At 38.2% G+C, this 16424-nt stretch overlaps 1 protein-coding gene across 8 annotated transcripts in view; it reads right to left on the reverse strand.

The window, feature by feature from the left end:
• XRCC4 (X-ray repair cross complementing 4) overlaps positions 1–16424 on the reverse strand; it is a 279215-nt gene that overhangs the window by 40020 nt on the left and 222771 nt on the right. For 6 of the 8 annotated variants that reach the window (XM_030565725.1, XM_030565721.1, XM_030565726.1 and 3 more), the window contains one exon: positions 12278–12373. The exons of the other annotated variants lie outside the window; for them this stretch is intronic. In XM_030565725.1, the coding sequence (XP_030421585.1) occupies positions 12278–12373 (96 nt within the window). The remainder of the gene's footprint in view (positions 1–12277; positions 12374–16424) is intronic. 8 annotated transcript variants of the gene reach the window in all.

The following is a 16424-nucleotide window of genomic DNA, read 5'->3' on the forward strand; positions in this document are numbered from 1 at the left end:
CTGACATTTTATACTGCTATGTTTTTAAAAAAACTATCCCAAATAAACATTTTAAATGGCAAAAAAAAAAAGAATAAACTCGGCAAAATATTTTATATTTTAGACACTGTAGGCCTCAAGTCAATGAAGTTAACCTAGTGTAAATTCAGAGTGAGAGGAAATCAGACCCAGTCCATGAGAAAATATTGTATTGTTTCACTTTAATATCTATTGGGGTGAAATAGTCCTTGGTGTTTTATACTATGATCTCTGACAATGGGCAGTACGTGGAAACTTCAGAGAAATATAAAAAGCCTACATAAGGCATGTAACCAATTATGTAATATTGTGTTTCTGTGGGGAAATTCATTCCTAACTCCCTCAGGAGATCCGCTTATGCCCCGAAACATGAGATTTAATTGTCCATATCATTGTCTTACCTTGCATAGTTAAAAACATTGCATGTCTTCACAAAGAGTGTTGCATTTAATTTTCAATGAAAATTGACTAGGCTTGGTTTATGAAGCAAAAAATATGTACGAGAGCTATGATTTTACATTTCACTGGCCCACTTTCTTTGAGACAGTGGGTGTCATTAAAAAGCAATATTTATGGCACTGAAATATTTACTTTATCAAGGTATTTGCAATATTTTTATATGGAGAATAAATAATAAAGTAATTATAAAACTAAAGCCAAATGACAGGCTATTTTTTAAAATCTCCCTGCACTTTAACTTTTTCTGGCCATTATCATTTAGATTATTATTATTTTTTGAGCAACGAACAGGGTTTCCCCACTTCGCCACGAGACTTCATTAGAATTGAATGATGCTATATGGAGAAGAAAATCACTTAATCACCCATTAAATTAGTTTACTAAATGAGGATCTAGCTCCCGGATTGGGGATATATCAGAAATTAAATTGATACTACATTTAACTTTAAGAAATGTTAGATCTTTTGTGGCTTAAATGGAATGTGGGATTGAAATCAATGGAAGATTCACGTGTTGAAAGTATGCAGAATCAGACTTTAGCATCTTTAGCATATCAAGATACTTTAAAATGCTTTATTTAGAAAAGAGAGGCGTGACTATCCTGGAAATAAAGATCTGCCCCATGCACCCTGAAACATGGCTCTGGGTATTGCACATGGAGATTCTTGCACATTTGCCAGTTCAGTATGTGTAGAAATATCACAAGAACTATTTTTCTTATGAGATTTCTTTCATTTTCCATTGAAATTTTGCAAGCCTGACTGCAGGATTTCAGGTCAAATAAAGACTCTGCCAAATTCCTAGTCCACTGTCCACAGTCACTAGTCCATTTTCAGTGGGGTATCGGGATGATGAGGGAGCAGCAAGCATTGTGTGACTCACCTCAGGGGCAGTGATAGAAGAATGTGTGAAGGGAAATACTTATGGACAAGAAACAGGGTTAGTGTATAAAGGAGAGCAAGTCACAAGGAATGATAAAAGAGTGTTTTCCTTGAAGCTGTCAGGAGAGAGCTGCTTGTTAGATATGCACTCTAAGAAGCCTCTACATTCTCTCCTCTCTAGAGATTCAGACTCAGTGATATCCATACAGTAAACTGAGATTCAGAAAAACAAAGTGAATTGTATTACTGTTTATATGCACAGTTCTCTGTTCACCCCGTGTGCAGGAAATAAGAGAGATTATCAGGAAAACATGTTAATTATCAGAATCCATATATTGAATGTCTCAGCTGATTAAAAAGAACAGAATTTATTTACACATTAGTCTATGTTAGACAGATCCATCAATAAGCAAAGAGCAGTATTTTATCTGCTTTAATTCATATGGGACCTGTCCATGGAGAGAACCATTACAATATTTTATGAATGTAGGTTCAAAGGAGAGCTCTGGACTGGAACTGATTCCATCACCTAAACAGTTTCTTTATTGTTAAGACAATGATTACACTGTTTATGGTCAAATTTAGGCTGCTAGGTAAGAGATTGAAGTCGAGGACTCCATGATAGCAGTTACTGAAATGCTTCCAGTTCCATGTGCAGGGTCATTTAGACAGGTATAACTGCAGGATCTCAAATGCACGGATGAGATGATGGTGTTCAGAGGAGGACTGAGGTTTTTTAGGAACTGGGAACCTTTTGGGAAAGGAGGAAGGATGGGTTCCACCTAAACAAAACAGCACCACCAGTCAGAAAAGCTAATGGAATGTTGGGAACCATTAGGAAAGAGAGAGGAAACAAAACAGGAAACATCATAGCACCCTATATAAATCCCTGGTATGCTCACACCTTAAATACTGCATGCAGTTCTGGATTCCCTATCTGAAACTGATATATTAGAACTGGAAAAGGTACAAAGAAAGTCAACCAAAATGATTAGGGGTATGGAACAGCTTTAGAAATGAGATACTGGGGAAGATATGATACAGATCTGTAAAATCACAAATGGTGTGGAGAACGTGAATAGGGAAGTGTTATTTACCTCTTGAAATGACACAAGAACCAAGGGTCACCCAGTGAAATTAATAGGCAACAGGGTTTAAACAAACATAAGGAAGTACTTCTTCACACGGGGCAGCTCTAGACATTTGGCCGCCCCAAGCACGGCGACATGACGCAGGGGGCGCTCTGCCGGTCGCTGGTCCCGCGGCTCCAGTGGACCCTCCGCAGGCATGCCGCCGAAGGCACCCTGCCTGCCTCCATCCCAGCGACCAGCAGAGCGCCCCCCAAGGCATGCCGCCCCAAGCATGCGCTTGGCATGCTGGGGCCTGGATCTGCCCCTGTCTTCACACAATGCACAGTCAACCTGTAAATCCGTTGCCAGGGTTCAAAAAATAATTAGCTAAGTTCATGGAGGATAAGTCCATCAATGGCTATTAGCCAAGATGGTCAGGCACACAACTCCATGCTCTGGGTGTCCCTAAACCTCTGCCAGCCAGAATCTGGACAACGGGGAATAGATCACTCAAAATTGTCCTATTCTGTCTGAACCACTGCCACTGGCCACTGTTGGAAGACTGGATACTGGGCTAAATGGATCATTGGTCAGACCCAGGATGGCCACTGTTACATTCTTATGTACTGAATTCATCTCTGTTAGGGATATAAAGTATACTAATGCTGTGCTCCCATCATTACATACTGAGGCCTTTTCTGTTATAAAGTGCTTCTGCGGATGCTTTGTTCCCAAGAATTATCCACAAAACCTTCTTTGTTATAAATGACACTTTCAATCCAGCACTTACACAATGAAACCACTTTTCTTTTGCTTGGATTTAAGTCTGTCCAAGGTTTTAAAAGACTGTCATGTCAGAGATGCCATGAAAGGGAAATGAAAAAGAGCCAGCCAGTCTTTGCTGCCCAGTACTATAGAATCTTCATTTTCAATCGTAGGTACCAAATCACAAGCACTGATGACAGTGCTGCCCAACTGCATGCTCCATTGATGAGCTAAAATAGAAGCTAGTTCCCAGTTCCTCCCCAAAAAACACAGCTCCCCAATGTGGCAATGAGCCAGTAGCAAATAATCAGATTACAGGGAGCAAAGATATTACCAGAGGTGTGATAGCGAAAACAGAAAGAAAAAAAAAACCCTCACTCCACTTTTGCTTAACATGTATTATATCACCAGGTAGTACATGCCAGATGTGTCAGTATCAACACAGACTCTGCATGCATTCCTCAGCCTGTCAGAATGAGAGTCACTCCTCTGGGTCAGCAAGCAATGATGAGGAAAGAGATCCTGTTATTTTCTGTGCGCTTGCAGATAAAACAAAACTAGTGAAAACTAGGAACTTAGGATAGGATTTGCAGAAAATCCTTGAGGACTTAGGAACACAAGTGATTTAGGTGCTCCTGTCTGAAGTGTGAACATGTAAAAGTGCATTGTCACAGTGATGGCACTGGATGCCACTTTCAATGACAGCAGCAAAACACAGTATTCTGAAGTAAGAGAAAGGCCATCAGTTCTTTTTCTTGATAAAGCACAGAATGCAGATCTGTTTACCTTAATGTGGGGACAGACTAGAGAGACATCTACCAATCACACACACATAGTTCATTTATGTTATGACTTATATTCAGCTCTTTTACAAATGTGTAAGATTAACAGTCACATGACTGGCTGAGCGTAGCCCCCTAATTTTCATTTCAAATAAGTTGATCATACATCAACTTCCATTCGCATTCTTCCACCACTGTAACAGACTTTAATAAATGTGCATATAGGAGCTTGAAGGAAACTAGGTTTAATGATGATTAGCTGACTTGATGAAGAACACAATTTGTTCAGGGCTACACTGATTGCAAAGTCAGGTTCAGCTTCATATCAGCTAACTCAATTCTTCACTACAGCATTCAAACATGCCACTTTGTGGCATAGTCCCACTCTGAGAACAACAGTGACAATAACAGAGTTCAGAGTAGTAGCCGTGTTAGTCTGTATCACCAAAAGAATGAGGAGTACTTGTCGCACCTTAGAAACTAACACATTTATTTGGGCATAAGCTTTCGTGGGCTAAAACTCATTTCATCCAATGAAGCCCATAAGCGCATGAAAGCTTATGCCCAAATACATTTGTTAGTCTCTAAGGTGCCACAACTACTCCTCATTCTAATAACAGAGTTGTGCAAGTTTTCAAAATGGGAAATTCAGCACACAACTGCAATGAATTATAAGAGAAGCTGTGCCTTAGCAACCTGTATCCCATGCTGAAAATGTATTCCAATGTGTGACTTCACTGCCATAATTCAGAAGATGCTTCAACCTTCCACCCTTCACTCCACAGTCAGATGGCAATATTAGAGACTAATCAGGTTTGATAATGTGAAGAAAAGTTTCCAACTGTTATTTTATCATCTCATTTGGTGAACAAATATTTTCCAATCCTCACTAACACTACATCATATTGATTCATGCAATAAACCCAGGTGAAAATTCTGTTCTGTTTTCAGTCTTGAGGGTGATTTCAAATTGTGTAAAATAATATAGCTTTAAATAATTGTTGTCAAACAATTTGTAACTTCCAGTTCAATTACGTGTCTGCACATGTGTGTAGCTGATAAGCAGCCTAACTAGAAATATATAAATCAACAATATGGACAATATTTGCAACAGATCCTTCCCAACCAACTTCAGACATGAAACCGCCCTACTTCACTTTTTCAAATGGCTGCACTTGGATTAAAATTAGGGCTGGCAAGCAATTAAAAAAATTAATCGCGATTAATCGTGCTGTTAATCAACAATAGAATGCCATTTATTTTAAATATTTTTGGATATTTACTACATTTTCAAGTATATAAATTTTAATTACAACACAGAACACAAAGTGTACCATGCTCACTTCATATTTATTTTTATTACAAATATTTGCACTGTAAAAAACAAAATAAATCATATTTTTCAATTCACTTCATACAAGTACTGTAGTGCAATCTCTTTATCGTGAAAGCTGAACTTACAAATGTAGAATTATGTACAAAAAACCTGCATTAAAAAAGAAAACTATGTAAAACTTTAGAGCCTACAAAGCCACTCAGTCCTACTTCTTGGTCAGCAAATCACTCAGACAAACAAGGTTGGTTACAATTTGCAGGAGATAATGCTTCCTGCTTCTTGTTTACAATTTCACCTGAAAGTGAGAACAGGCATTTGCACGGCACTGTTGTAGCTGGTGTTGCAAGATATTTACATACCAGATGCATTGAAGATTTATATGTCCCTTCATGCTTCAACCACTATTCCAGAGGACCTGGTTCCAGGCTGATGATGGGTTCTGCTTGATAAGAATTCCAAAGCAGTGCAGACTGATGCATGTTCATTTTCATAATCTGAGTCAGATGTCACCAACAGAAAGTTGACTTTCTTCTTTGGTGGTTTGGGTTCTGTAGTTTCTGCATCAGAGTGTTGCTCTTTTAAAATTTCCAAAACCTTGTCCCTCTCAGATTTTGGACAGCACTTCAGATTCTAAAACCATGGGTCGAGTCTGTAGCTATTTTTAGAAATCTCAGATTGGTACCTTCTTTGCGTTTTGTCAAATCTGCTGTGAAAGTGTTCTTAAAATGAACATGTGCTGGATCATCATCTGAGACTGCTATAAAATTAAATATATGCAGAATGCAGGTAAAACAGAGCAGGAGACATATAATTCTCCCCCGAAGGAGTATAGTTACAAATTTAATTGATGCATTATTTTTTTAAAAAGCATCAACAGCATGGAAACATGTCCTCTGGAATGGTGGCTGAACCATGAAGGGGCATACAAATGTTTAGCATATCTGGCATGTAAATATCTTGCAACGCCAGGTACAAAAGTGCCATGCTAATGCCTATTCTCATTTTCAGGTGATGAAAATAAGAAGCAGGCAGCAGTATCTCCCATCAATGTAAACAAACTTGTTTGTCTTAGCGATTGGCAGTATAAGAAATAGGACTGAGTGGACTTGTATTCTGCAAAGGTTTACACTGTTTTGTTTTTGAGTGCAGTTATGTGACCAAAAAGAAAAAACCTGCATTTGTAAGTTACATTTTCACAATAAAGAGATTGCACTTCAGTACTTGTATGAAGTGAATTGAAAAATACTATTTTTAAATCATTTTTGCAGTACATATATTTGTAATAAAAATAATACTATAACATGAGCACTGTGCACTTTGTATTCTGTGTTGTGTGTTCTTCAATCATTACATACATTTAATTTGCCATGGGCACTAAATTACACTGGCTAAGCTGTACATGCCACATCAATGAAAACTCTTTCCAGCACTGCTAAAAATATTTTTGGTGATTTACTCTGACAGTGAAAGGACTCTGCCAGATGATTTTTTACGCTTTGATTACACAATTCTAATACTTTTTCAAAGAGGCAGTTCAAATTGTTTTTATATTCCTACATTGGTATCAAAATTGTATTCTATTAGGCAATGGCATCTTACATAGAGGTGCTCGAACAATTTTTACAGAGGGGGCGCTGAAAGTGGAAACTATGTATTTATTTGTTATTACTAGTTCAAGCCAGGGGGATGCTGCTGCACCACAGCATCCCTAGTTCAAGAACCCCATATCTTACATTTTTTCCATTTTCCCCTCTATAGTATTAACCCCTAAATTAATCACTATTGTCAATACTTGGGCTGTGTCATTCCCAGCATTCTCAGTCACAGAGGGAAGTCTAGTATCTATTTAAGAGTTCTGAACTAGCACCCATCACTGTAACATCAGAGCACCTTCCAGATTAACTAGTTTGGCATGGTGATATCCCCAATAAACTTCATTTAGTCTAGTTCTTCTTCTGTCTTTAGCTCTGCATAGGGTAGGGTTGACTTTGCTTGCTTGCTTGCATTTTTATGATGGTCAGGCAGTTGGAGTAATAAACAAATCTTTCTGCTTATCATGCAAAAGTTTTATCAAATGAGATCATCATGAGGTGGTCATTTAAATTCCCATTCACTAGATTATATTTAAGATAAGATTTTGTCACTGATATTTTTAGTAAAAGTCATGGACAGGTCACAGGCAAAAAACTTTTACTACAAATAAATGTGACAAAATAGGGTTCTGCAGGCCTCAGACTGCCTGAGGCGGGGCAACTGCACAGGGATTAGGAGCCACCTGCAGCAGCTGGGGGCTGCGGAGTACCCTGCTGCCCCTGGGGGCTGGGAGCTGTGGGGTGCCCCCACCTCCCCAGTCAGCCAGGAGCTGCGGGATAACCCCTCTGCCCGCAGCTCCAGAGGCCTGCAGCACCAGGAGCTCTGGGGTTCCCCTGGGGCTGCAGTGGCTGGGAGCAGTGGGGTGTTCCCACTGCCCATTGGTGCTGGGAGTTGTGGGGTACTGCTGTCACCCACAGCTCCAGGGGCCTATGGCAGCTGGGTGCTTGGAGGTTTCCCCCACCACCAGAAGCTTTGGGGGCCCCCAACACACATGGTGGCCAGGAGCTCGGGGTTCCCCGCCACCGACGGCTGCTGGGAGCTCAGAGGTACCCCCTCCTGCGGCAGCCAGAAGCTCGGGGATACCTCACTGCCCGAGGCAGCTTGGAACTCCGGGGGTCACCAGAGGTGGCAGGGGACCCTGCAGCTCCCGACCACTGCAGGCTGAAGTCATGGAGGTCGCTGGAAATCACAGATTCCGTGACTTCCACAACCTCCATGACTAAATCATAGCTTTAATTATGCTCTGTGTTCAGTCTCAAATTTAAAACAGCAGTGTTTATAATGAATGTATACAAATACATGAACGTACAGATTTATTTCTCATTTAAATGATAACTATTATGGAAGTAATATTAAAATCAATGTAATAATTGTCAGGCTTCCCATTTCAAGAACTATAGGAACAGTCATGACATCAGTATTTAGCTGAGATGGTACTGTAATGCAATTTATGCTAAGAGAGGTAAAAATAAAATAAGTGATCCAAACGCTGTGCACTATTGTATCACTTATTACAGTAAGTATTAAATATAGGTAAAGATTGCCCTTTTTACATAGAAAGTAAAGAAAAATTTTCTTGCCTCTTTACATTGTTTTTTATTCTTTTTTAAATGTAGCAGCCTTTTTTATGTGCAAATTTTGAGTTAAACCAGTAAAAATACATTTTGAAAAGTGCACTGTCTTCTCTCTTATCCTTCTCCTTCCCATGTTGTAAACTCTTCCTGTCTGTTCTCATCTTAGTTTAAGTCCTAATCTTGCAAACACTTACTCCCAGGGGTAATGTTTACTACAGTGAGTAATCTCATTGAAATCTGAAATCTGTTAAAGATAAGTGCATCCCAGGAACTAGATAGACATACTGCTTATAGGCTACTATACAATGAATACACTGAAGGTTGATATGACAGAGATAGTTCACAATTTATAAATTAAATCTATAAAGTCTTACACTGGAAAAAAGTACACACACTTATAAACTAAATCTAAAATCCTTAGAAAGTGTTAGAGTTATATTTACAGTAGTCTTTTATTATATTCAAACAATTGTAAATGTAGATTTTCGACTTAGACTCAAGATAAAATTTTCCTATTACTGAATCCTTACATTTTAGAAGCTCCCATATTTACCAGAATTGAACAATGAAGGATTTTCTTGCACAGTTGCACTTACAGAGAATTTTTCCTATGAAATTAACTGAAAGCTAAAATCCCTAGAGGCCTGATTTTCAAAAGAGCTCTGTGCTAGATTTTGAAACAAACAAACAAACAAAACAAAACCAACCAAACAAACCAACCCTCAGCTCCCAGTTAGGCCTCTAAATGAAGTGGCCAGATTTTCAAAACTATTTATCAGCCAAACTGCTGAGCTCTTCTGAGAATCTGGCCACTTATTTTGGTGCCTAAATGGGTGCTGAGTTTTTCAAAAAATGGGACAATGATTAAGTGTTCTAAGGATTTATAAAAATATGGCCCTGACTTTTTACTGCAATTCAGAGGATTATATTAGCTATGTGTCTCCCATTAAAATCAGTGTGCTCTGCACTTCTGTGAAAATTAGTAACTGAATGGAAATACATTTGTTTTGAAAAGGAGAAAAGACAAAAAACAGGTGACCACATGAATTTATTATAGTTGGTGGGGGAGGAATACCGCTGCATCAGTAGTCACCACAGCAGTGAGCATTGTGAGAGTGCCGAAAGACAGCTGAGAGTCTCCTGTACAAAATGCCTTTTCTTCCACTTGATGAACTAGTGAGTATTGTATCATGCAGAATATAACAGGAACTACCTACGCAGTATCCAAACGTGTTATACTCACACCAAACAAGTAACTTAACTAAATACTCAGACTGCATCACATACAAGTGTAACTGTATGACTCACTCTCATGCTCCAAAACGTCTGTTAGTCTATAAGGTGCCACAGGATTCTTTGCTGCTTTTACAGATCCAGACTAACACGGCTACCCTCTGATACTTGTATGACTCACTATACTCCATCGAGGATAAGTAAGTGAACAATGTTTCTTTTTACTTATTAGTTTGTAAGAAAATAAATCACATAGGAAAAATATAAAGACAAGGAAACAATTACCCATTAGACAATTATGAAAAAAAAACCTTTCTGCTAAAAGGAAGTTTTTCTGAAAATACTTCGTTTTACACACTTTCTATTTGTAATTTTAAATGTTAACAGGATTTTTCTTTTTGTGAATCAAAAACAAATGTACTATAATGTTTTATTTACTGCATCAGAAAAAAAGGACTTGTTAAACGTATGGCTCCAGCATCCTAAAGGTACTCTTCTTACAGCAGAATTCCATTCTTTAGCAGACATCTCACAAACATACCTGTCAAATGTCCTTAATTTCACAAGTCATTCGTTTTAGACGCTAAGTCATCTGAATTAAACACAAATTTAGTGACCATTCACTTTTATTATTGAAAATGATTTACATCAGTGATGCAAATTCATAGAAAGGAAGTTATACAGTGTTACTTACAATAAAAAAACAACTTGCACAGCATGAAGGATTTTTGCATGAATAACATTCTTGTGCCCATCATTTTGAGTCTTTGTCACGCATTGCATCCAATATTTGGCATTGGCAGGCTGAGAAAAATACTCACAAACAGCTGTGCAGCATCAGCCTCATCATCTCATAAGGCAATGTAGCTAAGGGACTATTTGGACCATTCTATTTCCATGTTCATGTAGAATGTCTCCCCGACCCTTTATACTCAGTCTTTTATGACAAACCATACACATTTATATTGGTATTCAGGATTAAACACTGGCCTTTAAGGTTTCCACAACCCACTCTGCCCCCCACTTAGATCCAGAGAGATACATTTCCCCCTTTAAATTAAAGATGGAATTATCCACAAATTCCACACAGTGCCCTGAAATTTAGTGTGTATGTATGAACAGCTTTGTTGAGAATAAGGCAGGATCCTAAGAGGCCATATGAAATCACAGATATCGACTCAGACTTTTCAAGGGATTCACAGAGTGAAGACTTGTAATATTAATAATGACCTGTAGGGCAATGATCAAAGAATAAAGAAGTCCAGGAGACAGAGGGAGAGAACAAAGAGCTATAGCTGCTCTATTAATGAAGCCTGGCAGCATAAAGTTATAGATCAAATGTGTAGAATTATAAAGATATTTTGTCTTTTTATCTGCTTATAAATTGTCATGAACACTGGTAGACCTCTATTAAAATAAATAAATAAATCAAACAAACATAAAAACATCGTGAAAGTATGAAAAATACCAGTCTTGCCAGTTCTTCTCATCTAATCCCCCGTCAGTCTCCAATGGTGTTCATCTCTTCTATTGTTAAATTATTTCAAATTATCTTCAAGAACATAAACAACTTTATGGGCCAGATCCTCAGTTGTGTAAATTGATGTATTTCTGTTGACTTCACTGACACTACCGTGATAAACAGCAGCTAAGGATCAGGCCAAATCAGTGTGTACATACTAAACAAAGTCAGATGTCTTCTATTTCCACTGTTTCAGCAAAAGATGTTTTGTGTTATCAAAATGGCACTGATAAAATGACAGGAAGTTAACTGCTACACAAATGCCCGACTACTGCATAATGTCATTTACATGCCTTCTTTCAGAGCACCTTGTATCATATTATTTTTCATATGATATATGAACATAAGTAACTCTCACTAATACTAACTATTCTATTCTTAATGGTTTGTTACTCAAAGATTTTCTTAGGATACTGCAGAATAATTTTCAAATAAATAATTAAGTAATTAGCAAATTAAAAGCCAATTAATCCTGCTAGGGGAAAGAACCCCTCCAGATTCTCCAACCAGTATGACCACAATCCAAAACCATGACAAAAACTACATATCAGAACAGGCTATATGGGCCCTGATCCCACACACACTCATTTAGCTGAATGGGACTGTTCATGTACATAGTATTATACAGCTGCATGTTTTGGAGAGTCAAGGCCATAGAAAAGCCACTTCTTAGCATGAAGAAGGGAACTGAACAGATAACCTTTAAAACACTGAAGCAAAACATATTTTTTGTGTCTTCTCAAGCAAGTAATAAAAAGTACTGGACTAAGACTAAGCAGTTTTTACACATACAAGCAGATCTGTAATTACTGTCTCAATCCATCCCAGTGGGTTAGAGAATGAAACTTATTACCTTTTGATTGTTTGGTGGCCTATATGAAATGAGCTGTTTGTCCCAACCCTAGACCAGCTGGGCAAAACAAAATTCACCATCATAATTGCACTGTCTGGCACACTTCTTGGCAACCTCAGCAGACAAAATCTCAGGATTGAATATGTCTGTTCAACAATGGGGCAGAGTGGGTAAGATTGCAATACTATTACCTGTGTTGTTCCTGTTCTATGGAGAAACAGAGAATCTCAGTCTCTGTCCAGATGGATCCTCTCTCAGCTTCTTGGATGACGACTGTCCCCAAATTCCTGGACAAGGTAAACGTGTCTTTCAGCAGAAATGATCAGAAGACTATGCATCACATCATTGCCCTGAATCTTCTGTAGTCATTTACACCAATGGTAAGTGAATGAAAAGAGATGCATTTCGATTTGGCAGTGTTTTACCCCAATTTGTACTGGTGTAAATGACTATACAAAGCACAGGGCAGCAGTGAATTAGGTCCTAGACAGTTTAACAATAGCCATAAGCAATGGGAACATTCTTGGAAAGGTTTTAATCTTGTCCTTGTGCATAGTTTTAGTCCAGTCTCTGCTTCCTGTCTTCACTAGAATGCTTTATTTTTGCTAAAAACTGTTCTACTGTGTTAAATATTTAGAATAAGTTTGCTGATTACCTTTATTGTAAATGTAGATGCATGTCACAGACTAGTAATAGTTTAGATTTTACACATATCCCTGGTGTATGCAATGAATATTAATAAAGCGTATCTCCTAACAAACGGAGGATTGCCACTTAAGTTAATACCTTGCCATGTTCTGAAGATTTACACCACTAAAGCCTTAGTGATACTTTCATATGTGCATTTCATCTCTTTTCATTCCTCTGTTCCTATCCATTTCCTCCCCATTAATCCTGCTAGCAGGGGTCCAAGTGGTATTGGACAAAGTGATTAAAAATAGCAAAATAAAATGTCAAAACTCTGACCAAATGCTCTTTTATTATTGCATTAAGTTTGTATCTTGTTCGATTACATTTATGGTAAGGTTTTAGCTGATATAAATTTAACCTCCAGACACAGACTTCACCTGCTCTGACTTCTCTGTCTTATTTCCTTGGCACAGAAAGAAAACAAAACAAAAAAACCCACTCTTGGATTTGACTGCAGCTTTCCCCTTATGCTGCTGTGAAATAAGAAGGCAAGTCTTCCCGTAGGTGGGCCTAGGCCTGCATTTGGAACATGGCTCGCAGGGAGAACCCAGATATGATTTAAGACAACAGTAACTTACTCCCTCAGGGGAAGCTTATCTAGACTCACTGATAATACCACAGAGAATGACAACACTTTAGAGTAAACATACTGCTTGTCTGTGCATGTCTGTTAAGAGTTGTCTTTTCTCATAGTACTATCTTTGTATCATGATATTCTCAACCAGCTGAACTGACACAGGTAATTCCGTTTTTGTGTTAAACTTTGTCTTTGCTGAACAGTATCAAATAGAGTAATTCACTTTTAAGGTGACGATATGCTGAAAATGGCACTGTGGAACTGAGGGATGAGAAAGGTGCATTTAGGACTATTGGTTTCATGTGAGTAAAACTGTCTGAATCTGGGAGCTCTCTTTTTATGTCTGATTACTAATTAAGGGAAATAAAGGAAGCTCTAGTGAGGCAAGACTGTCTCCTGTAGGTCTGGTTTTTCTTTTTGGGGGGTAAGTCACACCATGACTCTGAGAGATTTCATGTCAGCATATGGGGAGCTGAAGGCCATACAGTCTTATTGTTCTCTTCAGACAAGGTGTGTGATCCAGTCCCTGCAGTGCTCTAGTCTTAATCACCAGATGGCTTTAGATAAGGAAATGGACAGGGCCAGCACAACCCATTAGGCGACCTAGGTGGTTGCCTAGGGCGCTAACATTTGGGGGGGTGGTGACCACAGCGGCTGGATCTTTGGCCGCCCCGGTCATCGACAGTATTTTGGGGGTGAGACCTTCCGCCGCCTCTGTCAGGGGTGGCATTTTGGGGGTGGGACCTTCTGCTGCCTAGGGCGCCAAAAAAGCTCCTGGAAATGGAACATGGAAAACAATTATCCAGATGCACTAGAGGGATAAAGAGAGCAAGAGATTGCACTGAAGCCAGAAGAGAAGGCATATCATAGGCAGTTTTTATAGATACATTAGCTGTAATGGCTGATACCAAAGAATAGTTGACAGGAAGCATATCTAAACAAATCTAGTCATGTCCTTTCTGATCCAAGGGTGTGATTAGTTTTCAGTCTGGGTCATCGTGTATCAGAATATCCTGTGTCTAGAACTTCACCCTGTAGTGAGCATTATATTATTAACCAGGAATTAAGAGCTGGATCCTTATGCTAGTCTCTAGAGAAGCATGCCAGGTGTTGGGTATAAATCACTGCTCCTCCATCTTAGGCCTCTAATAATTCTGACAATAAAATCGCTTGTGTGGCAAGTTATGTTTGCTATTGATTCATCAAATTGGAATGTTCCAGGAAGGTGGAGAGAGGGCAGAATGGATTGTAATGTGCCTCCATCCCTGAGCACATCTCAACAGAATAAAGCCCAAAGGAATTAAAAGAATGGCCATAAAATCATACTTTTAATAAATGAACACTGTTTGTGTTTTTCAACTTAAAGTTTTGCTTTAAAATCTCTTAGGCTGTCACAAATGGAGACTGTAAAAAAATAAGACTAGAGAAATTGAAAACTGTTACCAGATAGAGCACTATTACTCATAGGGCTTGCCCTGTGTGAATAATTTTTAGGTTTCAGCAAGAAATACATGAGGGTTTATGTTGTTCCTAGCAACAGATATCTACCTCTCTGCTGCCCCTCAGTTCTACTCTTTACAAAATCCACACTCAACATCCATAATTGATGCTTTTCTAAATACAGCATGTACCCAAAATCCAGTTATTGACTTACAAAGACCTCTTTCCAAAACAATATCAGGAAAATAATGAAATAAATATTAAAATTTTAGTTCTATGGTGTTACCATAAAAAGACAATACTTTGAGTCCAAATTCCGATGACAAGCATAAATCAAACACACAATCTTAAGTTGTGAGACTGTATGAAATTAAAATTTTTTGCCAGTGATACAGCTTTCAACATGCAGCATTCTAGCTTCTATTTGATACTGTGTAAATGTGGAAGGAAACTACCACAAACATTATTTAAGGTAACAGAACCTAGAAAGCACCATCTAAGGGTGTCAATAAGATAAGACTATAAATAAATATAAAGCTATATATTAAAACTTTTATAAATTAAATTTGGTTTTGTATTACTACTATAATTATTGCTTTCACTACTCTTATTAATTTTATCATTAGTAATTAAACTGAATAGTTCCCTAATTTTACAGCATGCAACTAAATTAAAAACAGTCCACTGTGCAAACACGTAGAAATGAAACCACAGATTTGCCAAAGTGTTTTAACTTGTAGAAGTAAATCCAGCTGTTACTTTTCAAAATCCAGTTAAGACTGGAGAATACAACCACGCAAGCTTTTCTGACACTTAGAAACTTTGACTAAAGCAAAACAACATTTGTGGTTGTAAGAGGTGAAATGACATAATTTTCCATCTAGTGTGTACAAGATGCTTAGATTAATAGTAATAGCTAGAATGAAAAGGAAAAGGGGTTGAGAGAAACTCAAGAACTGCTATCCTTTGTCTCACTGATAGATACAACTATTCACCTGAAATAAAGAAACAAACAAACAAAAATGTGTGAAGATTTCTATAGCCCACGCCAGTGTGTCTAAATAGCAAAAGGAAAGGAAGGGTAACACAAATGCCGGAAGAAAGGAAATTGTGTGTTATCAAAGGACAATTAATTGCTCCCAAAGTAAGAGCAAATTATGATCTTCTTCCTTTTATTTACCTAGAGTTTCAGCTGTACAATCAAAGAAACATTGTGTTGGCTGTGTTAAAAGCTGTGGCTTTTGTTTCAGTTATGACCAACAAGAACTTATGGGCTTTCACTTGATTGATTTTATAGCTTGTTACTATAGAAACAAGGAGAATAGAAGACAGGTCCCTATGTCAGTTCACATGGTTAGTAAACAGGAACAGGATTCCAAAGCACTCCACGCAGCTCATTGAGGTTTTGTTGGTACTGTTAATTGACTAGTCCCTCACGCAAGAATGAAATTTGTCTTGATGGCAACTTCACTGAATTTTGAAATCTGACTTTCAATTTATAATTATTTTTACCTTTAGAGATCAATATTGTAATTCTAAAAGCAAAAGGCTCTGTATTCCCTCCTGGGTGATAAATGGAAGGCTAGGGCCTTTAGCGCAGAGGCCATGTGTTTCTGTACCAAGTTTATGCC

This window comes from Gopherus evgoodei, chromosome 6 (assembly GCF_007399415.2).
Source record: "Gopherus evgoodei ecotype Sinaloan lineage chromosome 6, rGopEvg1_v1.p, whole genome shotgun sequence".
Taxonomy (NCBI): domain Eukaryota; kingdom Metazoa; phylum Chordata; order Testudines; family Testudinidae; genus Gopherus; species Gopherus evgoodei.